Raw genomic sequence first — 23,857 nt, forward strand, 5'->3', positions numbered from 1 at the left:
TGGCAATGCTGGCTAGTGTCTGTCTTTCAGTGTCACCTTGTCCAAAATCATCAATCTGCACCTACAGTAGTGAGACATGATATGAGAGGGGATTCATTGAATACTTCATCAAACATATCAATGGCAAATGGTACGTCAGTCAGACATTAAAGGACCACTTCACCACTTTTCAACCTATCTTCATATAATTATGTCCTCGCTAATAATCATGAAAAATTGGCGCAATTTCTTTCTACTCAGTCTGTGTCTCATAGGAGGGCTGTGGGCAGTTCAGAAACGGTCTTCCAGTGACATCATCGATGGGGAATACAAGCTAATAGAAACTGCAGGCTTTCTAGTCCTGAAAAGTTGCAATGTGAAAATGGAAGCCATCGTTCTCACGATAATGAAAATCTAAACATTTTTGTAAAATAATCTTGTTTAAAAAATAATCTGCCTAATGATGATGTCACTGGAAGACTGTTTCTAAACTGCCCACAGCCCTCCTATGAGACACGGACTGAGTAGGAAAAAATCGTGCCATTTTATCATGATTATTAGTGAGGACCTATATTATATGAAGATAGGTTGAAAAGTGGTAAAGTGGTCCTTTAAGGCTAAAAGGATAATGCAAAAACGTCCTGGGAACTTGTTTCCATTGTGGTCCTGCACTATTAAATTCATCACCATTATATCATAGCATAAAATGGGGCATTAATGTCAAACTGATTTGCTGTATTATGGCAGCCAGTCATAGCTTTCACAATGTGGTACAGTTTTAATTATTTATGCTATAGTTTTTAATCGATGTACACATGCAGCGCTCAACAGGTTGTGTTTAAGAGTAATTTTTTCAGTTCAGTTTACTGGAGACACACAACACACACACACGCACACGCACACACGCGCGCGCGCGCACACACACACACACACACACACACACACACACACACACACACACACACACACAGTGTAATGTATGAAGCGATACATCATCCTGTCTCAGTCAGATGTGTCAGTCAGTCAGAGACGACATGCATAAGGTACTTTATTTCCCTTGAGTAATTACTGGTAGGCAGCCGTGGGCGTCACAGTACCAACCTATCCTCCCTTAGTTGGTACTATAGTACCTTTATTCTAGTGGAGTGGAGACATGAAATGACCCACGCCTGGAGTTCTTCGAAAATGTATGGAAGAAGATAACATACTGACTAAGCCAGTGAGGGGAAACTGAACGGTAAAAAGTGAGTTTATATATCATTCAAATTAACACCGCCAGACTCGCTGCTGCTGTGTCATGTAATGTGGATGTAATAATTTAATATATTACTAATACGCCTGGGATTAATTCGGCTCCTTCTGCTAATGTTAGCCACCTATCTCCCACTGAGTCCCACATGAAGCTGTGGTGGAGTGTGTAGGGGGCTTCGGTATCAATTGCCATTGATATTACAGTATTGCTGGTGTTATGGTACCATCGGGACAATGGTTCTACAGTACTACAGCGTTATTACACTACTGGCAGCAGTACTGGTTGGCGGACGCTAGCATTCGCGCTAAAAAAAGAAAGCTAGCGAAAATGAACGCGCATGGGGTAGTTAGCATATGAGGATCACCAGGCAATCTAACGACAACGTTTAATGATACTAATGTTGGGGTGCATGTACAGACAGACAGATAGGACTGACAGCTTGATGCTGTGGTTTAAACCGAGCTGTTTTCATGGTGTGTTCCAGTCAGCTCGCCTCCTGCTTTAATTACAGAATTTAAAGCTAATTTGCTAGCTAAAACGAGCTAGTAGAATATTACCGTAGATCAGGAGGAGATTCTCGTGTTAACAAGTGGGTCACTCACAAAGTGAAAGTGGATCCACGTGTCTTTCTACTACAGTGCAAGCAAACGTGTAGCACGTTGGTGGATGAAGGCTTTGCTTGCCAAGCTTTGAGGCTCTCGGCGGTTATTTACTACAGGCAGTAGGAGGAGGAATGCATGTGTAGTCACGTTTCGGCTTTGTTTGTCTGATTTTATAATTGCACTGATGTACTGGCGGGCTTCAGGCCCCTTTGTGCAACACTGCAAGGACACCACTGCCCCTGCCAGGTTTGGTTTGTTTCCAGGACTTGTTCTCATCATGTTGGATTGTCTAAGCTTTTTACAGCTGTCAATGAGTTGATTTTGGCTATTCATTTGCTTGAATATTACCCCTCCCCCCAGCTTATTTCCAATCCCCACTTAAACAGAACAGAAAACAAAAGTGCTTAAGGGTAAAAACCCTGTGTATTTTAAATCTATATTGTTCAAATGTTCACACACCCTGGGCCTGCAGGGTAATACAAGATGTGTTGAAATGTTTAACAAATATTTCAAATTTGTCATATTTCTCACAATACTGCTCAATTTGAAAACCCACTATTTTGGGTATGTCATTAGGTGAACACTCTGAAATCAATAAATGCTTCAAAAATAGCAGATCTACATGGACTATTTTTTGCTGGATAACACAATTATCCCTCCTGGCTCCTACTACACACGTGCATATACAGCGTCCTCTATGCATTTCATCAGAAAGGTCAGTGGCAGAGCAAAGGTCAAATGCAGTGTAACGTCCACAAAGACTTTTAGTTCAGTACTTTGCTCATTGGCACTTGAGTAGAGTTGTTTGGCACCACACATGTACAGCCAGTCAGCCACACCATTGGTGTCGGCAATCAAACCAGCAACCTTTCATTCCCAGGTTTGGCTTCGAGTTGAGTCTGAGGTTTGCCTGGCCACCTTGGAGCATATTTGACCATACTACTACTACTGAGTTTGTAGCTTATCTAATTAAATTATTTAAAAGCGGCAGAGTTGTAAGTTCGATATTTTCATTTAATTACATGCTGACTGTGTTCATTTCTGTGTCACTGTCACCTTTACGGCATTAGAATCATCATACTGTATATTGTCATTAAGGGTATTAGCACTAAGCAGAACACACTGTTCTGATTTGTTTTCTTCCATGTTTTGTCTTTTTATTCCCCGCCTCCTCAAAATAGAATCTAAAAAACCTTGGCTTAGTCTTGATGAACTTGCAGCAGGGCAGAGAGAAACCAAATTGTGACTAGATAGGAAAGAAAAGTAAGATACATAGAAATACATCATGTATATTTTTTTATAAAATGTGAAAGAAAAAGCGGTTTGTGAGGTTTAATGCCTGTCTATACACTGACTGCTTGAAATGAACAGTACACAGATCACTGTTTCGTGAGGTATTGACCATGTGTCAGTCAGGTATTAAGACATTTGATTGTCTTAGCACAAATCTCTAAGCTCCCAACATTGTGTTGTGAGCTTGTAGATCTTCCATTGTCCCAGAATGTTCGCCTGCTTTCACAGAATGTTCTCCTTTTTTATGACATGCCCAGAATAGGGACACTGGGGTTCATGTGGTTAATTCAACCCACTTTGCCGCCTCATATTCCCACTTGCACTTTTGGCCTTTTTCAGTTGACACAGTGCCAACTGATGTAGGCTTATATTTATCTGCCTCACTGGTGATAATCGCTCTTAAAACCCACACAGATCCCGTGATCGCTCTGGCCAATGAGAATGGGGGCTGCATGATAATACTACTGAATGTGTGTGTAGTCTCTCTAAGCGATCCATGCAGTTAAAGTATTAGAGTGAACTGTTATGACACACAACGTTGCACAGACAGGAAGTGGGTTTCCCCTTTTTTTTTTCCCAGACTCAATTTTAGATGAGTCACACTTTTCTTTTCTTTTTTCTGTAAGTATTTCATAAAGCAAAGCTTTTACACAACCCTGTTTTGATTACCCAGCACTGCAGGGAGGGACACCAGATGAGTGCTGCATAGAGACCCGGTGCTCCGCGTGGGCTCCTACTGAGGCGCTGGACCGGAGCAAAACTCAGAGGTACGTTTAGTGTCAGAATAAATAAATATATGGCTGCTGTCCTCTCTTCACCTTACTCGGGTGATAATGTAATGACATTGACAGCACTGTTTTATGATGACCTGAGCCCGATTCTACAAGTGCCTTTTTAAATCGGTAGTAGTTCTCACACTGTCAGGATGTTTAAGAAAATAGCAGATGTACAAGCTCGCAGGCTCGCAGCGCGGCACGAAGAGATGCAATGTGAGCTTGTATGTCTGCTATTTTCTTTGAATGGCCGACGCTAAAATCTAAAATGATGCTGTCCCGGTGTTAAAGGGTTAAATAACACAGTCCAGATTATGAGTGTGTTAACAACATGAACCCTTGCTTTCCTATGCTGGGGGGCAACATTCACCGAAAATAGTCATGGGACGCATCGTGAGCTTGTAGTAGGACATTCGATAGGCTATTTTCAGCGATGTGATTTGGTGTCGAAGGGACAAGGAGGGGCCTAGCATAGACCCCTGGGTGACTCCGGATAACAAATTATATAGGTTTCAACTGGTATTTTGCCGTTCCATGAAAAAGCCCACCTCTATTCTTCTGTTTGTCCGTCCACACACCAAGGACTCGTCGGGGCAGATTTCTTGTTTGGAGAGTGTGTTTGTACAGGCTGTCGATGTGGAGCTGCAGCAACCTTTAACCAGACGTAGGGAAAAGCCCGTCCTGTGTACATCAATAGGCCTCTTTGTCATACTCTCTGTTCGTAAGCCCTGGACTCGTAATTGCTGGACTCTCAATGAACACCTACAGAATAAATATACTGGTTTGTTTCTATTACGCTCATACGCTGTAAAAAAGGTCTATCCGTCTATAAGAGGGTCTGCCTGTCTGTCTGTGTCTACCTGCCTGTCTGGAACTAATTGCACAAAACGCTTGCCGGTATATTGATTGTGCACACACCCGACAGGCTAACGTACAACTCCAAACATTTTTGTTGACATACTGTATGTTATATCATTTTTGAAAATATTCAACTTGTTTTATTTCTTAATCACTTAGACAATGTAAGTCAAATGGGGCTCAGATTGTCCAAATCTGGGCACGGTTGACATATGAGGAAGTGAATGGTGGTAGCATCGAGCTGAAACTAACTACTGTAGGTCAAGGTATATGAAAAAGAAGGTAAAGAGTAAAGACACCGACATCATTTTCGCTATCATGCAATTCCAAACTACACCCGGAAGTTCGGTGGAATGCATTGGAGTTTGAGTCAATGAGAACCCGGTGACCAGCTCTTGAACAAACAATATTTCTGAATGACTGTCTGGGACCTTTGTAAAGTAATAGCTTCTGGAAAATAACAGACATATAACACATTATTGTCTTCCGTGTTCTTTTCGATGTGTACACTGTAATTTAATTGAGGTATCTAAAGAGCACAAAGTACGTTTCTGAACGTACCAAGTATTGCAAGACTGTCCACCATTTCCTGTCTGGCAGCCAAATCTCACGATACCTACAGAAACGATACCTGCCGCTGTTTAGATCCTCAAGTAAAATTATGTACTGTGCACATCGAAAAGCAAGTGATTAGAAAACAACCTGTGATATGTCTTTCATATTCTTGAACCGATGACAAAGGTCGCAATTGTTCAGAAATAATGTTTGTTCACGAGCTGGTCCAGCCGGTATTCCATGTATCATGGAACTTCCTGTGCGAGCTTTTCCACCCATGGAAGTGTCCATGAAAGTGTCATGGCGTATCCATGACATCAGCGACGTCCCTTCCTTCTGTAAATAAATTCCTTGCTGTAGTGTAGACAGTATGTACGTCATAGATCAGTTGTGGACGACTGGCATCATAGACTGGCCACACAAAGTCTGAGACTCTGAGATCCACATTAAGCCTCACTGTTGTTATCGTCATGTTGTTTAGTTGTTTCAGTTACAAATGCCGTTATATCCTGTATATTAGGGGTGGGCAACTTTGACGATGGAAAGGGCCACTATTTCATTAATTCAAAATTAGCCGATATACAAGCTCAAAACACGTTCTGACCTTGTAGATCGGCTATTTTTTGCTATTATTGAATTGAAATTCTGAATTTCTTTTGCTATTTCTTAATTGGAATCCTGAAAAGTATATATATTTTTTTTTATTTCAAATGCCTTTAATTATAGTTATGTTAACTTTATGAACTAAATACATTGGACATAAGACAATGACATTTGAATACTACTCATTAAGCTACTAATTTAGACTGAAGTAATTAAAGCGGGTCATGTTTGCATGTTTGGAATTGTAACGGCTGAAATCAATAATGTATCAGTATTCTGATATTAACCCGAGGGCCACATTAACCACATCATGCTGTAGACATGTAGAGTGTAGATCATACATGGGCCCACATGTGGCCCCTAGTGCCCCCACCTTCACTTAATGTGGCCCGCAGGTTAATACGGTATCCGAATATTGATATATTTATTCCATTGATGTTACAATTCCAAACATGACCGCTTTAATTACTTCTATTAGTAGCTGAATGACTAGTATAAGAAAATATAATAATAATATAATATATAATACTACATGCATTTGAAGTTCAAATTTAGCATAAATGGCAGATCTACAAGCACGGAACTCAAAGGTTTTGAGCTTGTAGATCTGCTATTTTTGATACGACAGTATATGCAAAGGCCCTCTGGAGTGAGTGTGGAACTATAGTGGCCTTCTCCATCTTCAAAGTTGCCCACCTCTGCTGTAGATGGCTTCTTGTATGGCAGTGTGTGTTGGAAAAACCTTATATATTATATTGAGGAGGACAACACATTGCGATGTGTAATGTTGTCAGCTTTTTTCGCTGCCACGAGTCGAAGTGTAAATCAGGCTTAATGCTGCAATTCTTAAGTTTCATGTCCAACTTGGGATTCAAACCTGGGTCCCCACAAAGTAAGTGAGTGTTTTTACCAATTTATTTGACCATAGGATCTAGTATCTACTGAAAATGTCTCAATAAGAAGAGCAGGGGGTCACCTCCAACCATGGCAGTTGGTACTTTTAAATTAGTACTGAGTACTATAAAGTCTATTGTGGGTGATGCCTGCCATTTGTGTGATCCGCACGTGGCACACGTCAATCGCGTGGCATCATTCACCCAACATTTTTCTTCGTATATAATTGTGGCACATGCTGGTGCCACACAACTGACTTCACACTCAGCACTGCAGTCCTTTGTGGCGGTCGGCGATATACACGTTCATTTTGTTTACAGGCAACGTCCAGTAGACCTCAATCGGATTGATTTGGAGCGGCTGTGTTGGAATCCTGTGGTAAGCGCCACCAGATAATTGTTGTTGCCAACAATGCGCTCTTCTTCATGAAAACACAACAAACCAAACGTGAGCAAGGCGCGCTTACCACAGAATTCCATCGTGATAGCCAGAGCCTCTGAGTGAGGTTGACCAAAGGTTGCATATAAACATAAACAAGGGGTCCATCACGGACAGAGTTTTTTAAAACAGGCCACTTCAGGCCTATCTGCATTGAGAAAATTATATCAAAATATATATACTGGTATTGTGCCGAATATAAGACGACTCTGATTATAAGACGAAACGACCCCATTTTTCAAGACTTTGTCGAACATTAAATCAAATAGTCTAGTCCCCGATTATAATACCACCCCGCTTTTTGGATATTTCCATTGGAAATAAACGTAGTCTTTTATTCAGACCACTAAATTGGGTATATCTCTGCTGTCGGGAAGAAACCACCCAACTCCAAAATGTTCATTTTTCAGGAAATGAAAAATATAACATTTTCAGGAAATGAAGACAACCTTATGTTTTTTTTAAACAAAGCAATACTGCCTCATCAAAGTTGGTATTGTGACTTTATATATTGTCAATTACTTGCATGAGAAGGAGAGAGGTGGAGTTGGCTGCTTTAGCAGACAGTTTGAGGGCCCAATGGAGTTAAGGAGGTTTTCTCCCACGCGATTTTTACTACTTTTCATTGGTTCACTATTTTCTTAACCAACAGACAGACATAAATGGTATTCAATAGCACCGATGTATGCTAAATGTAAAACATGGAGTTGGGTCGTTTCCTCCAAACCGCAACGAACTTAGCAGCTCTACAAGCTCACAATGCGTTGCATATAATATTTTAATTTATTTTGTGTTAACCAGGTAAAGTCCCATTGAGATTGGAATCTCTTTTGCAAGGGCCTAGCCAAGAAAGCAATCAAACGAGAGCAAATCAAATATAAAACACAATAAAAACACAAAGCCAAGAATACACATACTGTAGTAAACACCATCCTCCCAACAGTATGTGCCTGGTTATTTTATTCCACACAGCAGAATCAAAATGGTAGAAATTCAGTAGAAATGTCAAACCTTTAACCCATTAAAACCAGGAAAGCATCTGTGTCAGATAGCACAGTAGGCTGGCGAGTTGCGAGTGACACGCAACAAAGGCAAATCGAAACTCCCAACCTGCTGTCAGGCTACAAACGTTTTGAAATTTGGTCTTGACATAATGTGTTAAACGTTATCTTTATTCATGTTTTTTTCGGTGTCTTTCCTTCAGCCCTCCCCAGGTGCTCTGTTGTCCGCCAGTGAGCAGACGGTGCATGTTGTGAGACGTTCCCTGTCCTGCTGGGAGTTCTAGAAACATGACTGTGGCAAACGCTAGATCTGACTCAGGTAAGTCTTTGCAGCAACCCTTCATATAATGTATTTAGCGTGTGTGTGTGTGTGTGTGTGTGTGTGTGTGTGTGTGTGTGTGTGTGCGCGCGCGTTTGTGAATGGAAGGCACTTGCTTGCATTTATAATATGTATTACCAAAAAATCTGATCCGTAATCTGAATTATACATTTTAGGATTATGTAATAATTTAATTAAAAAATATATAGTATATATTCCTGGTTGACCACTTGCACACTAGGGTGTCTATTCTGGGGCGAACATTTCCGCGAAAATAGCTATTCTCAGTGAAGAGATTTGTTGTAGAGGGAGGTAACAGACCAGGCAGAGCCCTTGCGGACCCCAGTCAATTACACAGTATATTTATAGAGACCAGTTTAAGTGCAACAAGATTCGTGAAATAAGCATGGTTAAGCTCTTAACCATGAATACTTAACAGGATCACTTAATATGTATGCAACCTAACCATACATTGTAAGACAGTTTGTGTGTCTTCATTCAGTTGTGTGGTTAATTTGTTCTCGGTGTCATTGTGGTGGTGATCTGTGAGTGGGACCATTCATTGTGTGATTGCGTGTTGGCACTGTTATGGAAATGAGTGCCATTCTTCATGAATTGCTCCATTGATGGCCTGTCCAGTTGTTGTTTTTGCCCATGCTCTTATTAAGGTCACATTAATTGTTTCTGTCGAAATATTGAATGACACAAATGTTCTTTTCTAATCCCCCTATTAACGACAGTGACATGCTATTCTTCCAACCTTAGATTTGTGGTCATGTTTTAACCACTTAAAACCTACCAGTATACAAGTTGACCCGAGTTCCCCAGACAGAGCTCCTTCCTTCTGCCCACTGCACCAAAATATCTTAGCCGAAAATAGCTGATCTATCAAGCTCACAATGTGATGCGTTGTGAGATTGTAGATCTGCTTTTTTTTAATGTTTGCCCCTGAACACTGAACAGGGACACTACTAGCTTTTATGTATTTAGCGGTGGAGGGCATGATTTTAGTCAGAGTGGCTTGCTTGGAGTGAACAGGTATATGGGTTCAGTGTGTTGCTCTTTGACAGGAACATATGGCCACTGTGGGTAGTCGACTGTCTTTTCTCCCCCCTAATGGATGTGTTGTTTGACCTCCAGCCATGCAGCAGGTGCTGGACAACCTTAAAGACTTGCCCTCGGGAGCGAAGGACATCGACCTCATCTTCCTCAGAGGAATAATGGAGAGTCGCATTGTCCGCTCTCTCGCCAAGGTGGGACACATACTGCCTCCTGTGTCCTCTCTGTCTGTCTGTCTGTCTGTCAAAAGTGGGCCATTATAAAGCACCTGTCTTTCTACAGTACATGTCAGCTGGACTGCTAGTCTTAAACATGTCATTACCAAGCCATCAAACTCTGTTGTCACACACCATGTAAACCTGTGATGTGGCAAAGTTGAAGTTGCTTAAGATGAAAAGCAAATGTTTGAGTTTGGTTAACTGACTTAAATAATAAATACATCATGTCGCATGTCTCACTTTTCCCACTGTCATTCAATTGTCCCACTTCCTCTCTGTCTAAACCTTTTAAATGGTGTTTATTGCTTTTCTCCTGTTATAGGATGATACATACCGGTACTTTCCCCATCATTACCCCTAACCCTTAACCACACCAAAGCCATAATAATACTTGTGCCTAACCGTAATTAAAATGAATGAATCACCCAAATGTAACCAAATCAAATTATTATAATTATTATTAAGGCACTGTACCCAATGAATATCCAGCATCTATTGTGACATTTAAACTGGACTAGCTGTAAGCTGAAAACTGAACATGCAAACACCTGCATAACTGGCTGAGCCAGAGATTTACCCTTCTGTTGTAGTTTGGCTGAAGGAGGACATTCTGTTTTCTTAGTTTTCTCTGTGCGTAAGAGTTGAATCTCACCATGGGTTATGTTGATTCTAACAAGCAGGAACTGTCATATATTCTACTTTTATTTCACCCTGTCCAGACTTGATTACCACCTGTACAAAATGAGCCCTGGGTTAGTCACAGAATTCCTCCCTGTTGAGGCTGTTAGGAGTCACTGCATTCTCAAGGTCCAAGGACCTGTTGTATGACAGAAAGGTGGATTTAAACCAGGGTCCTTTACTAGTTTAGACTGACTTCTTAATGATAATCGCAATTTTTTTGAGACAATCTCAATTATTTTTAATTATCGCAATAATTTGAGGTAATCACAATTATTTTGTCATAATCGTCACAATCGTTTCCAAGCTTGTACATCAGCTGTGTGTGTGTGTGTGTGAGAGTGACACTTTATTCTAAACATAAATTAGAGTGCGTTTGTTTGTTTTTGACTGTGTGTGCGAGCAGGCCCACGAGCGCCTGGAGGATGTGCAGCTGAAAGCAGTGGGCGACAACAACCTTCAGCTCATAAGTGACATCGTGGAATCCCTCAACAGTGTGGCAGAAAAGGACGCTGGTGCCACTGAGCTCACCAAAATCCTTCAGGAACCTCATTTCCAGGTTAACCTTTTTTAAGATCTTTTTGGGGGGTTTTGACCTTTATTGATAGAATGGGGAGAGAGATGGGGGGAAGACACGCAGCAAAGGTTGTCGGGATCACCAGCCTAGTCCAGTGCCTGGACCACTAGGTAGTTCTTGTGTAGGCCATGTCACTTTATATTCTCATAACTCCCTCCTCCTCCATTCCTACGTCTAAACAATTAAGACCTGAGGCCGATTCTATCTACAACTGCCTTCTAAATCAGTAGTTCAAGATCTTTCAAAAATAGCAGATGTACAAGCTCACAACGCTGCACAAAGTGTCGCACTGTGAGCTTGTAGATCTGCTATTTTTTGAATAGCGCCTTTCTTGTAGCGCCACCATTGGGGCCCAACATTATAAAGAGCAAACTGAGAGGTCTGTTGCATCTGCTATCCAATGGCAAAATGAAACCAGCACCCCCCTTCTCTCTAAACTAGCCTCTCTCACCTCAAGGTCACAAGCAGGCCTGGAATGGAGGAACAAAAGCCAAATGCCAGGGCAGCAAGGCCATCAAATAATACAATGATTAATGAAAGCTTAATAAATAATAATGCATATTGTTATATAAATTATAGTTACTTTCCACCTCTGGTTTCACTTGATGTTGCTAAATTAGAATTAGAAAGACACTTAATTGTGTCTAAACTCTGCATTGAGACTATTGACAGGAAACCGACTGATGAAAAAATGGTGTCTTAATTGTAAACATTTCGGTCATCAGACCTTCATCAGTGTAGAGTAGGAGAGTAGCGACACGCTTTGATCTCGCCGCAAAGCGGGTGCCTATGGGCTATATAGTTCCAAACATTTCTCCTATGACTGGAACTATCCCATTGATTGGGTTACTAGCGTTGACTCCCATTGTTACAATGGGAGTCAACGCTAGTGTCGCCACTCTCTTGCTATATTACTCTGATCAGAACATAGTGATTGGGGAGTCGTCTGAATTACATGCCCTACGTCAGACCAGCTATCAGGAAGTGGAAATCTGGAAAGTGAGGGGCAGCGTGCCGTGCCTCCACCATATTGGAATCAATGGTAAATGGTGCATTTTTCTTAGCGCCTTTATCCAAAGCGCTTTACATAGATCATTATGCTTTACATTCACCCATTCACACACACATTCATACACCGATGACCGAGGAAACCATGGAAGGCACATCGGGAGCAATTAGGGGTTCAGTCAGTGTCTTACTCAAGGACACTTCGACACTAACTCTGGGGGAGCCCCCGGGTTCGAACTGTCAACCTTGCGGTTACCATCCGGCCACTCTAACCCCTGGCCGCCCCAACAAAAATGGCGGCCATAACATGCAGGTTGCTCCACTGTCTCCTAATGAGAATGAGGTATCTAGGATTCTATGATTCAAAGAGTCTCCTACTGAGCAGCCATTTTGACATTTTACACAAAGCTTTGTTTGTCTTCAGGGGGGTTATCGCACTCATTATGTGAAGGCAATCTTTACACGTGCAGTTTTTGTTTGCTAATGTTGTATGTGTACATATTGTTGTGCATTGTTACATACAGACCAGCACCCATAGCTTGGGAGTGCTGACGGGTGAATGTTAATAAATTGTGGCTTTGTAGTCACTTTGTCAAAATGACAACGAGACACACCCTTGTTTACATCCATGTCTTATAAGTTTGTGAATGATTTCATTGATGTACTGTATATTCTTACAATGTTTTTGTAGTATATGTTGCAAACATACATTACATATACCGTATGATATATGCTATTACATAAACTAGAAGTTCGGGCCACTATACGACCCTCTGAAAACACTCCTTGGTCTAAATTCGGCCATAGTCACTTGCCCAAATGTGCCCAAATGTGATGACCTCATCACATTTGTGATTAGCCCAAAAATAATTTGTGCAAAACTAATGCTTGGAATGGATTCAGAATCATGAAAACCCCCTAATTTTAATGGGGCTCAAGAGGTTAAAGCATAATGAAATATCTTTTTTATATAGGTTTTAATGGGGGCCATATGGATTTGGCTGCTGTGGCGACCCCAAAGGTCCCGACATCACCCTTATCTCTCCCTAAGCTCCTCCGCTACTCTAAACGTGTGGTAATGAGCTGTCTTCACTGCAGCCATTCCCCCCTAAGGGCCTGTTGCTCTGCTTTCAGCGGCCTTCACTCTGAGCTAATTAGAGGCTGAGGGGGAGGGATTGTTGTCATTGACCAATAGGAAGACTACCTTTTGAGGGGTTATGGTGGCGGGGGTTGGGGTGTTCTGGGGCAGGCAGCCAACATGTATCTGTAAATGCCTAATGTACAGTGTCAGTGATGTCACACAAAGCAATGCTGATTACGAGTAAATGGCTGCTGTGGAATGAATATAAGATTTGTTTTTGTTTTCTTGTGATGTCTATGTGTGTGTGATTGTGTGTGTGTAATTGTGTGTGTGTGTGTGTGTGTGTGTGTGTGTGTATAAACCTCTTGTCTTAAAATAGTTGTGTGCCTAAGGAATGCGCTCCGGTGATGACCTGCGGAAATGATTTATGTCTTTACTGTACCGTATAGTGGTTTGTTGAATGGTTGTTGCGTGGCCGCTCCCTGTCAGTCAGTGGATCTGTACACATTTGAGAGTCTTACTTATCTGTCATTCTGTCTCTCTCCTCTCGTCTCCTCAGTCGCTGATAGAAGCTCATGACAAAGTGGCGCTGAAGTGCTACGAGATGCCCAACACGGCGGAGAACAACGTCCCCTCGTTGACCGGCTCGCTCATGCCTGCCGACGCCGTGAGGATGATTGGCATCCAGAAAAAGACTGGCGAACCACTGGTAAGGCAACTCTGGACACTATATGTACTTACTGACTGTGTTTTATAGCCAATTTAAAGACCCCTGTCTGTGCATGGGAATGACTTGACAAGCACAGCACTGCACAGTTTATGTGACTGCCTGCCTGGCGTGTGATGTTTTCCATCAACCTCAATGAAATGCACCTCTGCTGTGATTTATGAGGTGTTGATGTTTCATAGGCAGAAGTCTCTGTTGTTCTCTCTTTCACGCTATGTCGGCCTCTCCTCTTGTCTCTGTCCTCTCTCTGGCTGTCTTTCTCTCTCGTTCTGTTCTCTCATCTTCGTTACTGTCTCTCTGGCTCTTTGTCTTTCTACCTTTTCTCTCTTTCTCACCTCTTTCCTTTCTCTTTTTTCTGTTATTTTCCACCTCCCTTTCTTCTTGCTCTCTATATTTTTGTCTTATCTCTTTCTCCTCTATCCTCTTCTTATTTCTCTCTGTCTTTCACTTTCCGTCTCCAGAGGGAGAGAGTCCATTTAAATTGTCTTTATTGAAAAAACTAAGAAACTAAGAAATGTATGTGCCATGACATGTACAATTAAAAGGAATAAAGAAATGTGAAAACAGAGCTGTGTGTCACGTTGCAACTTGCAGTAAAAAAAGTTATGAAACCACAATAAGTGAAAGAGATAGTTATAGTATTCATAACTCTCTCTCTCAGGGGGTGACGTTCCGCGTGGAGCAGGGTGAGCTGGTGATTGCAAGGATCCTTCATGGCAGCATGATCGACAGGCAGGGCATGCTACACCCCGGGGATGTGATCAGGGAGGTGAACGGCCGCGAGGTGGGCAGTGACCCCCGGGAGCTGCAGGAACTACTGAAAGACTGCAATGGGAGCGTAATGCTCAAAGTCCTCCCCAGCTACCGCGACACGCCAGCACCGCCTCAGGTGAGGACACCAGTACCATGCTGTTTGAATCTTTTCACCAGTATAAAATGTTTTTTTTATCATTTCACCAGTATAAAATCATGTTTTTTTTAATCGTTTCACCAGTATAAAATCACGTTTTTGAGTCATTTTGGCAGTATAAAACCAAGCTGTTTGAGTCATTTCGCCAGTATAAAACTATGCTGTTTATATAACTTTTTTTAATAAGATGCAAAAAAAGGAGAAAAAGAAAAAAGACAATCGGCTTATACAGTATATCGGCCACCGGCCTTTCCTACTCTTTAAATATCGTCATCAGCCAATGAAAAAACATAATCGGCCGACCACTAATTAAAATGCTTTGTACTGTATAATATGCTCTCATGTGCTTATGTTTACACTTGCGTAACACCGTACATGCGTGCCATTTCAAGTAGTGCAAAGGGTCATACCTGTCATGCGCAAGCCTGCTGACCTGGTGCTAACTCAGAATGCCAGGCCGCTGAAACTGAGCTTGGTGAAGGCCTATTAATAACTCAGAAGGCTATCCGTGGCGGTGAGGAGCAGGGGTACGAGAACCTCGTGAGTAGTTCTCACCCAACACTCCCGGGCCACCCTCCTCCTCCTCCTCCACCTTCAGGAACACCCCTTGACCCTTCCTTACTGTAACTTGTTGTCAGAGGAGACTGACACAGAGCACCTGCTGCTGGCTTATGTCTCTGAGTGACCTTTGACCCATTTTTATTAGTTGGTCTGTTGTGTCGCTAGTCGCAGAGTTGAATTGGCAGTTTTGTACCCGGCTGTCACATGGGCCACCCAAAAGTAAGTCAGACTTGTTAAGATCAAATTGAATTTTAAATGCAGCACTTATTTAATTGGTTCTGACGAAGAAACTGCTTCCAGCAGGTAAAGTGAAAGATTTGTTATCGAAGTGTAAATCTTCTGCATGAGGAAGAGCTCAAAACATGTGTGCACCTCATGTTTAATTTGTAGCCTTCTATAAGTTTGTAATTTGCACTGTTGTACCACTAATAATTCGTGAGCACGGATGTATCTTTCTTTACAAGGATGAGTTGCCAGTAGCAACTTTAAAATGTGTGTTTTTCCACAACCTGAATGGCATTGAACTGCATTTACTGAGGAGCAAATGTACCGTAAATATAAGAGTTTCTAACAACAACGCTATTTTTAGAGAGCCCTTTTCAAGATTTATGTTGAATATATGACTGATGTTGTGAATGGACAATGACAATGTGTGGTCCTTGAAGTCGGAAACATACCGTAGATAAATGGGCGTAACATTCACTGTTTTTATCTTTTTGCAATTGCAGGTGTACATGAAGCCCCATTTTAATTACAACCCTGCAACAGACAAACTGATCCCCTGTAAGGACGCAGGCCTGTCCTTCTCTAAGGGAGACATCCTTCAAGTAGTCAACAAGGAAGACCCCAACTGGTGGCAGGTGATTATATGCACGTCCAAAATGAACACCAACAAAGCGGTTTCCATTTGGAGAGCAAAAATCTGCCACACCGCCGGTAAATGTTAGTACCAAACTAGCAATCAAGCATGATGGTACAGAGGAAATGACTCATGTTAGTCCCTGTGCGGTTTAGACATGGTGACATTGTTCCCCCCCCCCCCCCATTAACAACAGTACACATATCTATCGATGGTTTAAGATTGGAGAGGGAAACAACGCTGTTATTAAACTCTTGTTTTTGTTCATCCTTTTTATTTCTGTGTTGGTAAGTAATGGTTGGTTTTGTTGACCTGTCCTCAACTATGTACAACGTAATGGCTGCATGCATTAAGTCAACTGCTAAAAGTCAACATGTAATCCTATTCTTTAGAAACAGAATGACGTTTGATAATCACACCTCTGCTTTCCCTGTAGGCAAGCAATATTGTTGGTGGCAACACGGGTCTGATCCCCAGTCAGTTCCTGGAGGAGAAGAGGAAGGCATTTGTGAGGAGAGACTGGGACACCTCTGGTACACGTCTTTTAACTCCTATTCACTGAACGTCACTATCATGAGAGATTGACCTATCTCTGTTCAGTTACCCACAATGCCCAGCAAACATTTGATGTTAGTTCTCCCCCTGTGGTTCATTTGTATGCACTTTGCTCACATTGATACTTACTTACTGCTTTGATTCCAGTCTTATATCTGATGTTCTCCTGTTATTGAATGAGGAAAAATGATGTGTCCTTCCAGGGATGCTATGTGGGACGTTTATTGGAAAGAAAAAGAAGAAAAAAATGATGTACCTGACTGCAAAGAATGCAGGTGTGTACTGGTTATTCTGCCTTTTACATGTTTTAAATTATTTCATGACTGTTCTTTATATAATTTACTGCTTTCATAATGTATATAGAGCTTCCTGTGCTGTAGAAATAAAATTACCTGTAACTTTAGTTATCCTGCCTGAGACAGATGAGTTAAACTTGCTGCTGTGTGTGTGTGTGTGTGTGTGTGTGTGTGTGTGTGTGTGTGCGTGCGTGCGTGAAATGTGTGCGTGCGTGGTCGTGACCAGAGTTTGATCGCTACGAGCTGCAGATCTACGAGGAGGTGACCAGGATGCCGCCCTTTCAGAGGAAAACGCTGATTCTGATTGGTGCCCAGGGCGTGGGGAGGCGGAGTCTGAAGAACAGACTGATCGTCGTCAACCCGCTTCGCTACGCAACCACCGTCCCATGTGAGTGACCATGGCTCTTCAGCTGGTTAACCCATGGAGACCTGTTGTAAACGCTATACTGTACGTCTGTTTAGCTGGTTAACCCATGGAGACATGTTGTAAACTCTATACATCTGTTTAGCTGGTTAACCCATGGAGACGTGTTGTAAACTCTATACATCTGTTTAGCTGGTTAACCCATGGAGACGTGTTGTAAACTCTATACATCTGTTTAGCTGGTTAACCCATGGAGACGTGTTGTAAACTCTATACATCTGTTTAGCTGGTTAACCCATGGAGACGTGTTGTAAACTCTATACATCTGTTTAGCTGGTTAACCCATGGAGACGTGTTGTAAACTCTATACATCTGTTTAGCTGGTTAACCCATGGAGACGTGTTGTAAACTCTATACATCTGTTTAGCTGGTTAACCCATGGAGACGTGTTGTAACTAGATATGCACGATATAATCGGTAGCATATTGGAATCGCGCATAACGGCCATAAAAGTTCCATATCGGTATCGGCAGATATGACACTGCAAATAATCGATCGGATCGGATATCGGTCATATTTTCATAATTGTGCCCCCCTAGTTGTAACCTATACGTCTTTTTAGCTGGTTAACCAATGGAGACGTGTTGTAAAACCTATACGCCTGTTTTGCTGGTTAAGGTTAACCCATGTAGACCTGTTATAAAACGTATACGTCTTTTTTTTTTACTGTCAATCGAACAGTTGAAACTCCTCACTGTCCGGTGAAAAGAAGCAGCCTGTGATGTACTGTATGATGATAACATAAGTGTGATTTTTAAATAAATCTTTTACGTTTTTCAGAAAACGTAAGTTAGGATTTAGAATCGGCCGCAGGTCCAATTAGACTGCTGATTCATTAACCACGTTATCCTCTATTCTGGCGGGAACGTTCGCCAGAAATAGCCGCTCTACAAGCTCTCATCGCGTCAAGAGGTTTGGCGTGGAAGGAAACGAGAGCAGACCAAGTACAGCTGTCACTCTGGTCCATTTCGAGTGTAATCAATTTAGCGTGTTGAGTTGAGCATCATGTCAGGAACCGTTACCTTCCTTACACACCCCCCCCCCTCCCCCACGCCTTTCTTTCGTGCAGTCACGTCGCGGCCGCCGAGGGAGGAGGAGCGAGACGGACAGAACTACTGTTTTGTGACACGAGAGGAGATGGAGAGAGACATCAAGGACGGCCGCTACCTGGAGCACGGAGAGTACGACGCAAAACTCTACGGCACAAAGATCGACTCCATCCACGAGGTGGTGCAGGCGGGCCGCACCTGCATCCTGGATGTTAACGCCCAGGTTTGATGCTCGCGCGCACACACACACACACACACACACACACACACACACACACACACACACACACACACACGTGTATGCTGGGGCATGGTTGCAGAGATTGTGTTATCTCTGCAATTATATAATGCTTATAGCAGGGCCACTGAGGGAGCAGTGGCTCAGGGGTAGAGTGGCCGGTAGAGTTCGATACCGGGCTCCCCCAGAGTTAGTGTCGGTTAATTTCTCCCATTGCGCAGGTTGGAGCCTTGCATGGTTTCCACCGCCCATCGGTGGATGAACGTGTGTGTTCAAGTCCTACATCCGGCCTGGCCGGGTGTTCTAACGTCCGTGTTCACGGGAGGGTGATCTCTGCCGCTGCTCTAGCGACTCCTTCAGGTTGTTCAGTGGGGTGGAAAGCAGCCTTGATTGTCACGCGTGTAGGAGGAAACACGTTGTTGTCTGCGCTTCCCTTAGCAGTTAGCAGTGGCAAGGGGCTACAATACGTAACTAAATTAAGAGAAATATTATTTTAAAAAGATAATAATAATGCAGGGCTGCCCTAGTGTAGTGGCAGCAACGCCATGCGGTCACAGTGGGTTCCTAACGGTCAACATCAGCAACGCCATGCGGTCACAGCGGGTTCCTAACGGTCAACATCAGCAACGCCATGCGGTCACAGCGGGTTCCTAACGGTCAACATCAGCAACGCCATGCGGTCACAGCGGGTTCCTAACGGTCAACATCAGCAACGCCATGCGGTCACAGCGGGTTCCTAACGGTCAACATCAGCAACGCCATGCGGTCACAGCGGGTTCCTAACGGTCAACATCAGCAACGCCATGCGGTCACAGCGGGTTCCTAACGGTCAACATCAGCAACGCCATGCGGTCACAGCGGGTTCCTAACGGTCAACATCAGCAACGCCATGCGGTCACAGTGGGTTCCTAACGGTCAACATCAGCAACGCCATGCGGTCACAGCGGGTTCCTAACGGTCAACATCAGCAACGCCATGCGGTCACAGCGGGTTCCTAACGGTCAACATCAGCAACGCCATGCGGTCACAGCGGGTTCCTAACGGTCAACATCAGCAACGCCATGCGGTCACAGCGGGTTCCTAACGGTCAACATCAGCAACGCCATGCGGTCACAGTGGGTTCCTAACGGTCAACATCAGCAACGCCATGCGGTCACAGCGGGTTCCTAACGGTCAACATCAGCAACGCCATGCGGTCACAGCGGGTTCCTAACGGTCAACATCAGTAAGGCCATGCGGTCACAGCGGGTTCCTAACGGTCAACATCAGCAACGCCATGCGGTCACAGCGGGTTCCTAACGGTCAACATCAGTAAGGCCATGCGGTCACAGCGGGTTCCTAACGGTCAACATCAGCAACGCCATGCGGTCACAGCGGGTTCCTAACGGTCAACATCAGTAAGGCCATGCGGTCACAGCGAGTTCCTAACGGTCAACATCAGCAAGGCCATGCGGTCACAGCGGGTTCCTAACGGTCAACATCAGCAACGCCATGCGGTCACAGCGGGTTCCTAACGGTCAACATCAGCAACGCCATGCGGTCACAGTGGGTTCCTAACGGTCAACATCAGCAACGCCATGCGGTCACAGCGGGTTCCTAACGGTCAACATCAGCAAGGCCATGCGGTCACAGTGGGTTCCTAACGGTCAACATCAGCAAGGCCATGCGGTCACAGCGGGTTCCTAACGCCAAATCAAATGAGTTCAGATCATCTGAGCCAAGGCTCCTGAGGAGGCGTGTCTAAAGCCTAGTCCTGGATATGGGGTCTCCGGACGTAAACACAAAACAATAATAATGCTTACAGCATATTAGCTAAACAGAGGTGTTGGTTTTTGATTTGATGCTTACAAATATTGCAAGAAGGTTTCAAGCCAAAAACCAACGATGGTGCTTGAACTGTGACCTTCACCTAGAATGAGTTTAGTTTGGTTGCAAAGAGAGATTTAAAAAATGTTAAATGTTAAATGTTAAAAAAGGTTATTTGTAGCTCTTCATCAGAATGCTTTGGAAATGTTGAAGTACTTTAGGGGCAGTGGCTCAGGGTGGGTAACTAGATCCCGGCCCCCCCCTGAGTTTGTGTCGAAGTGTCCTTGAGTAAGGCTCTGAAATCCTAATTACTCCCAATGAGCAGGTTAGTGCCTTGCATGGTTTCCAAAAAATTGCCATCAAAGGCGTATGAAGAAATGGCACGCTTTTCACATTTTATTATTACTATTATTAGCGCAACCAGGAGGCCACAACCTGACCTGGCTTGGTGGAGACCTGTGCCCCGAGGAGCACTTGTTCTAGTTTCAGATGTAGCTACAAAGTAGACCCAAACAGTATTCTGTATTACATCTCTTTGAAATGTGCTTAAATGTGGCTCTTGAAAATGTTTAAAATCCTGTCATTTCTTGTTTGTTTTTTTGCCTAGGCTCTGAAAGTGTTGAAGACAGCAGAGTTTATGCCATTTGTGGTGTTCATCGCTGCTCCTGAACTGGACACGCTGAGAACCATGCACCAAGCTGTGGTGGACGCTGGACTCACCACCAAGCTGCTCACCGTGAGTCTCTTTAAAACCTTTATACACCTGACTTTATATAATTACTACTTTTTTGATTGTTTTTATATTACTTATCTTTTATGAAATGTGGTGTTTATTTTTTTAATTCTCTGTGCTTTTGTGTTTAACTGGGTTTAGCCTAGCTGTCTCCTGCATTATTTTATCTACAAAAATAGTGCAAATTAGCTAGTATTATTGCAATTTGCATATTTGCAATTTGCATATAACTATAATATTGTGCATATTTGCTGGGTATGAGAGACTCCAGCAGGGTACCCAGCCAGCCTGATCTTTCTCTCGCTCAGTGGTGTCATGGTGATTTTATTCAGTAAACCTAGACCACTGGGTACTTCTGGGTGCGTCTTGGAAAGTCTGGTGACACGAGGTTGGTGCGTCTTATCTTGAATCTAGGGTGCGCGTTCTAGTGTGCACGCACGTGCACCGCTCCGTTCCGTCCCTGCGCGTGCACGTCAAAAAATGACTGGTACCACTGGTACTGCGTTCTACGAGCATGACACAACTGCTCTCGCTGACCATGTCTGTGACCTGTTGGTCCACGTTTCTAATGTGGTCCACAACACATGACCCCAAGTGCCATTTCGTAGCATTCTTGTGTAGACACTGTCCAGGGCCTTTTCCTGCTTTGCTGTGAGCATGTATACTAACTAAGCAATTTCAAGATAACCTGTGTGGGCTCATTTAATGGAGAGCTACAGTCTTAACGAGTGTGTGCACTTCATGGAACCGATCCAAGGACTCATCCCTCTCACTCCCTGTAACAGGAGAACGACCTGAAGAAGACGGTGGACGAGAGCGCCAGGATACGTCGAGCATACAGCCACTACTTTGACCTGACCATTATCAATGACAATCTGGACAAGGCCTTCGACAAGCTGCTGGAGTCGGTGGAGAGGCTGTTGGTAGAGCCCCAGTGGGTTCCACTGAACTGGGTGTACTAACGTCCTGACTCCATTACAGCACTGCTTCTCTGCTCAGACCCTGGAGACCCAGCCTGTCTGCTGCTGCTGCGTCTCTGTTCTGTTCTAACCGGGGGGGGGGGGGGGGGGGGTAATGTGGTGTCACAGGTCTCAGCGAGTCCCTGATTAGACAGCCATAATAAAAGCCCACAGTACTGTGCACGGTCTCTGGGATGAGGTGAGAATAGCTGCTTTACAGGACACACGCCATGTAGCTCTGATACAGGCCAACGCTCTCTCCAAGCAGGAGAGAACATCACATCCAACTCTATGGAGAAACGTAGCAAAGTAATGTGGCGTTGCATATACCCACGTCACTTTAAAAGGGGAATGCCAATCTGTAGAAAGGTTGTTTACCTAACAGGGTCAAACAAGCTCACAGTCAGCTTTCTGCTGTACAAAAGGCCAGACATCAGTTGGGTCTTCCATGTTTCCAGATGACTGTATTCATACCATACCATACCATATGCAAACCATAGTTTGGTTTGCAGACGTCTATAGGGTACAATAGTTTTTCAACAGTTACACCTCGATCTGTTAAATGATATGTTTCCTTGGTATGGAATTGGATATATATGATAGTTATATTTATTTGTCAACATTTCTGCTTTATTTTCATAGACAGTGAACAGAGAAACAGGAAAAGACAGACCAGAGAGGTGGGTTGAACTATAGCCTTATTTTTGTGGTATACAAATACATTTGTTTACACATATGCATGTGCACTTTGTACAGACAACAATCCCCCTATGAATCGCAGAAGTTCATAAGAGACGTCCTACTAGTTAAGTAAAAGTAGTGCCTCTAAGCAACGTCCCATTACTCAGTGTTTCTACATGTGTACACTACAGTGGCATGATGAAGTTCTCTCCTAAAAAGACAGAACAGCTTGTATCAGGAACTACACTGCCCCCTGCTGCTAGGCCTGGGGAGGGGAGGCAGGGACCACTAATGTAAGCAGACTTGTAAAGAGTTGGACAGCCGTCGGGGCTCAGCGTCCTCTGAACTGCCAGTTTCTTCCCTTCCTCTGCATACTATGCAACTCGTCTCACAACACACAGGAAGTGTACTTATTTATTGGGATTTTGTTTTTTTTAATTAAATCATGCTCCTACTGGAATAGCATTCGGTAAAGAAAAGCTAAGTCATGGTGTTTAGAAAATGTATTTTTGTCATCGTTGTCCTCAAGTGTAACTTTAAGAATTTTAAAGAACCGATATATGCATATATAGGTTTCAATTTTATTTATTGTGGGAAGTTGAGGAGGGCTTGCTTAATGGAAAATGTGTGTGTGTGTGTGTGTGTGTGTGTGTGTGTGTGTGTGTGTGTGTGTGTGTGTATCTGGAGGGGGTACTTCAGTGTTATCGTTTACAGTACATTCATGTACAGTACTTAATAATACCGTCACTACAAGCTTGTTGTCCGGAAACGAGGCCACCTCTTTTTCAAAACCCTAACCTCCCATTACTGCCAACCATTGTCCAAGCATACTGTGGTTTGTTGTCTTTAAAGGAAGCCAGTGTTTAACATT

General features: G+C 43.3%; 1 protein-coding gene across 3 annotated transcripts; it reads left to right on the plus strand.

The window, feature by feature from the left end:
* Positions 1-1,125: 1,125 nt before the first annotated feature.
* pals2a (protein associated with LIN7 2, MAGUK p55 family member a) lies at positions 1,126-22,397 on the plus strand. 3 transcript variants are annotated; one of them, XM_080768540.1, is made up of 14 exons: positions 1,126-1,223; positions 3,800-3,902; positions 8,462-8,567; positions 9,708-9,820; positions 10,929-11,081; positions 13,748-13,897; positions 14,577-14,804; positions 16,115-16,246; positions 16,682-16,778; positions 17,004-17,075; positions 17,323-17,484; positions 18,590-18,792; positions 21,221-21,349; positions 22,132-22,397. In XM_080768540.1, the coding sequence occupies exons 3-14, from the start codon at positions 8,537-8,539 to the stop codon at positions 22,306-22,308; spliced, it is 1,647 nt and encodes a 548-aa protein (XP_080624666.1). In that variant the 5' UTR covers positions 1,126-1,223; positions 3,800-3,902; positions 8,462-8,536; the 3' UTR covers positions 22,309-22,397. The 3 variants fall into 3 exon arrangements, with proteins under 3 accessions (XP_080624666.1, XP_080624668.1, XP_080624667.1); XM_080768542.1 differs by having other exon boundaries at positions 3,800-3,893; positions 8,452-8,567; XM_080768541.1 differs by having other exon boundaries at positions 1,127-1,216; positions 3,800-3,893; positions 8,452-8,567.
* Positions 22,398-23,857: the final 1,460 nt, after the last annotated feature.

Source organism: Protomyctophum bolini (assembly GCF_963924005.1).
Source record: "Protomyctophum bolini genome assembly, chromosome: 7".
In the NCBI taxonomy this organism is placed as follows: Eukaryota; Metazoa; Chordata; class Actinopteri; order Myctophiformes; family Myctophidae; genus Protomyctophum; species Protomyctophum bolini.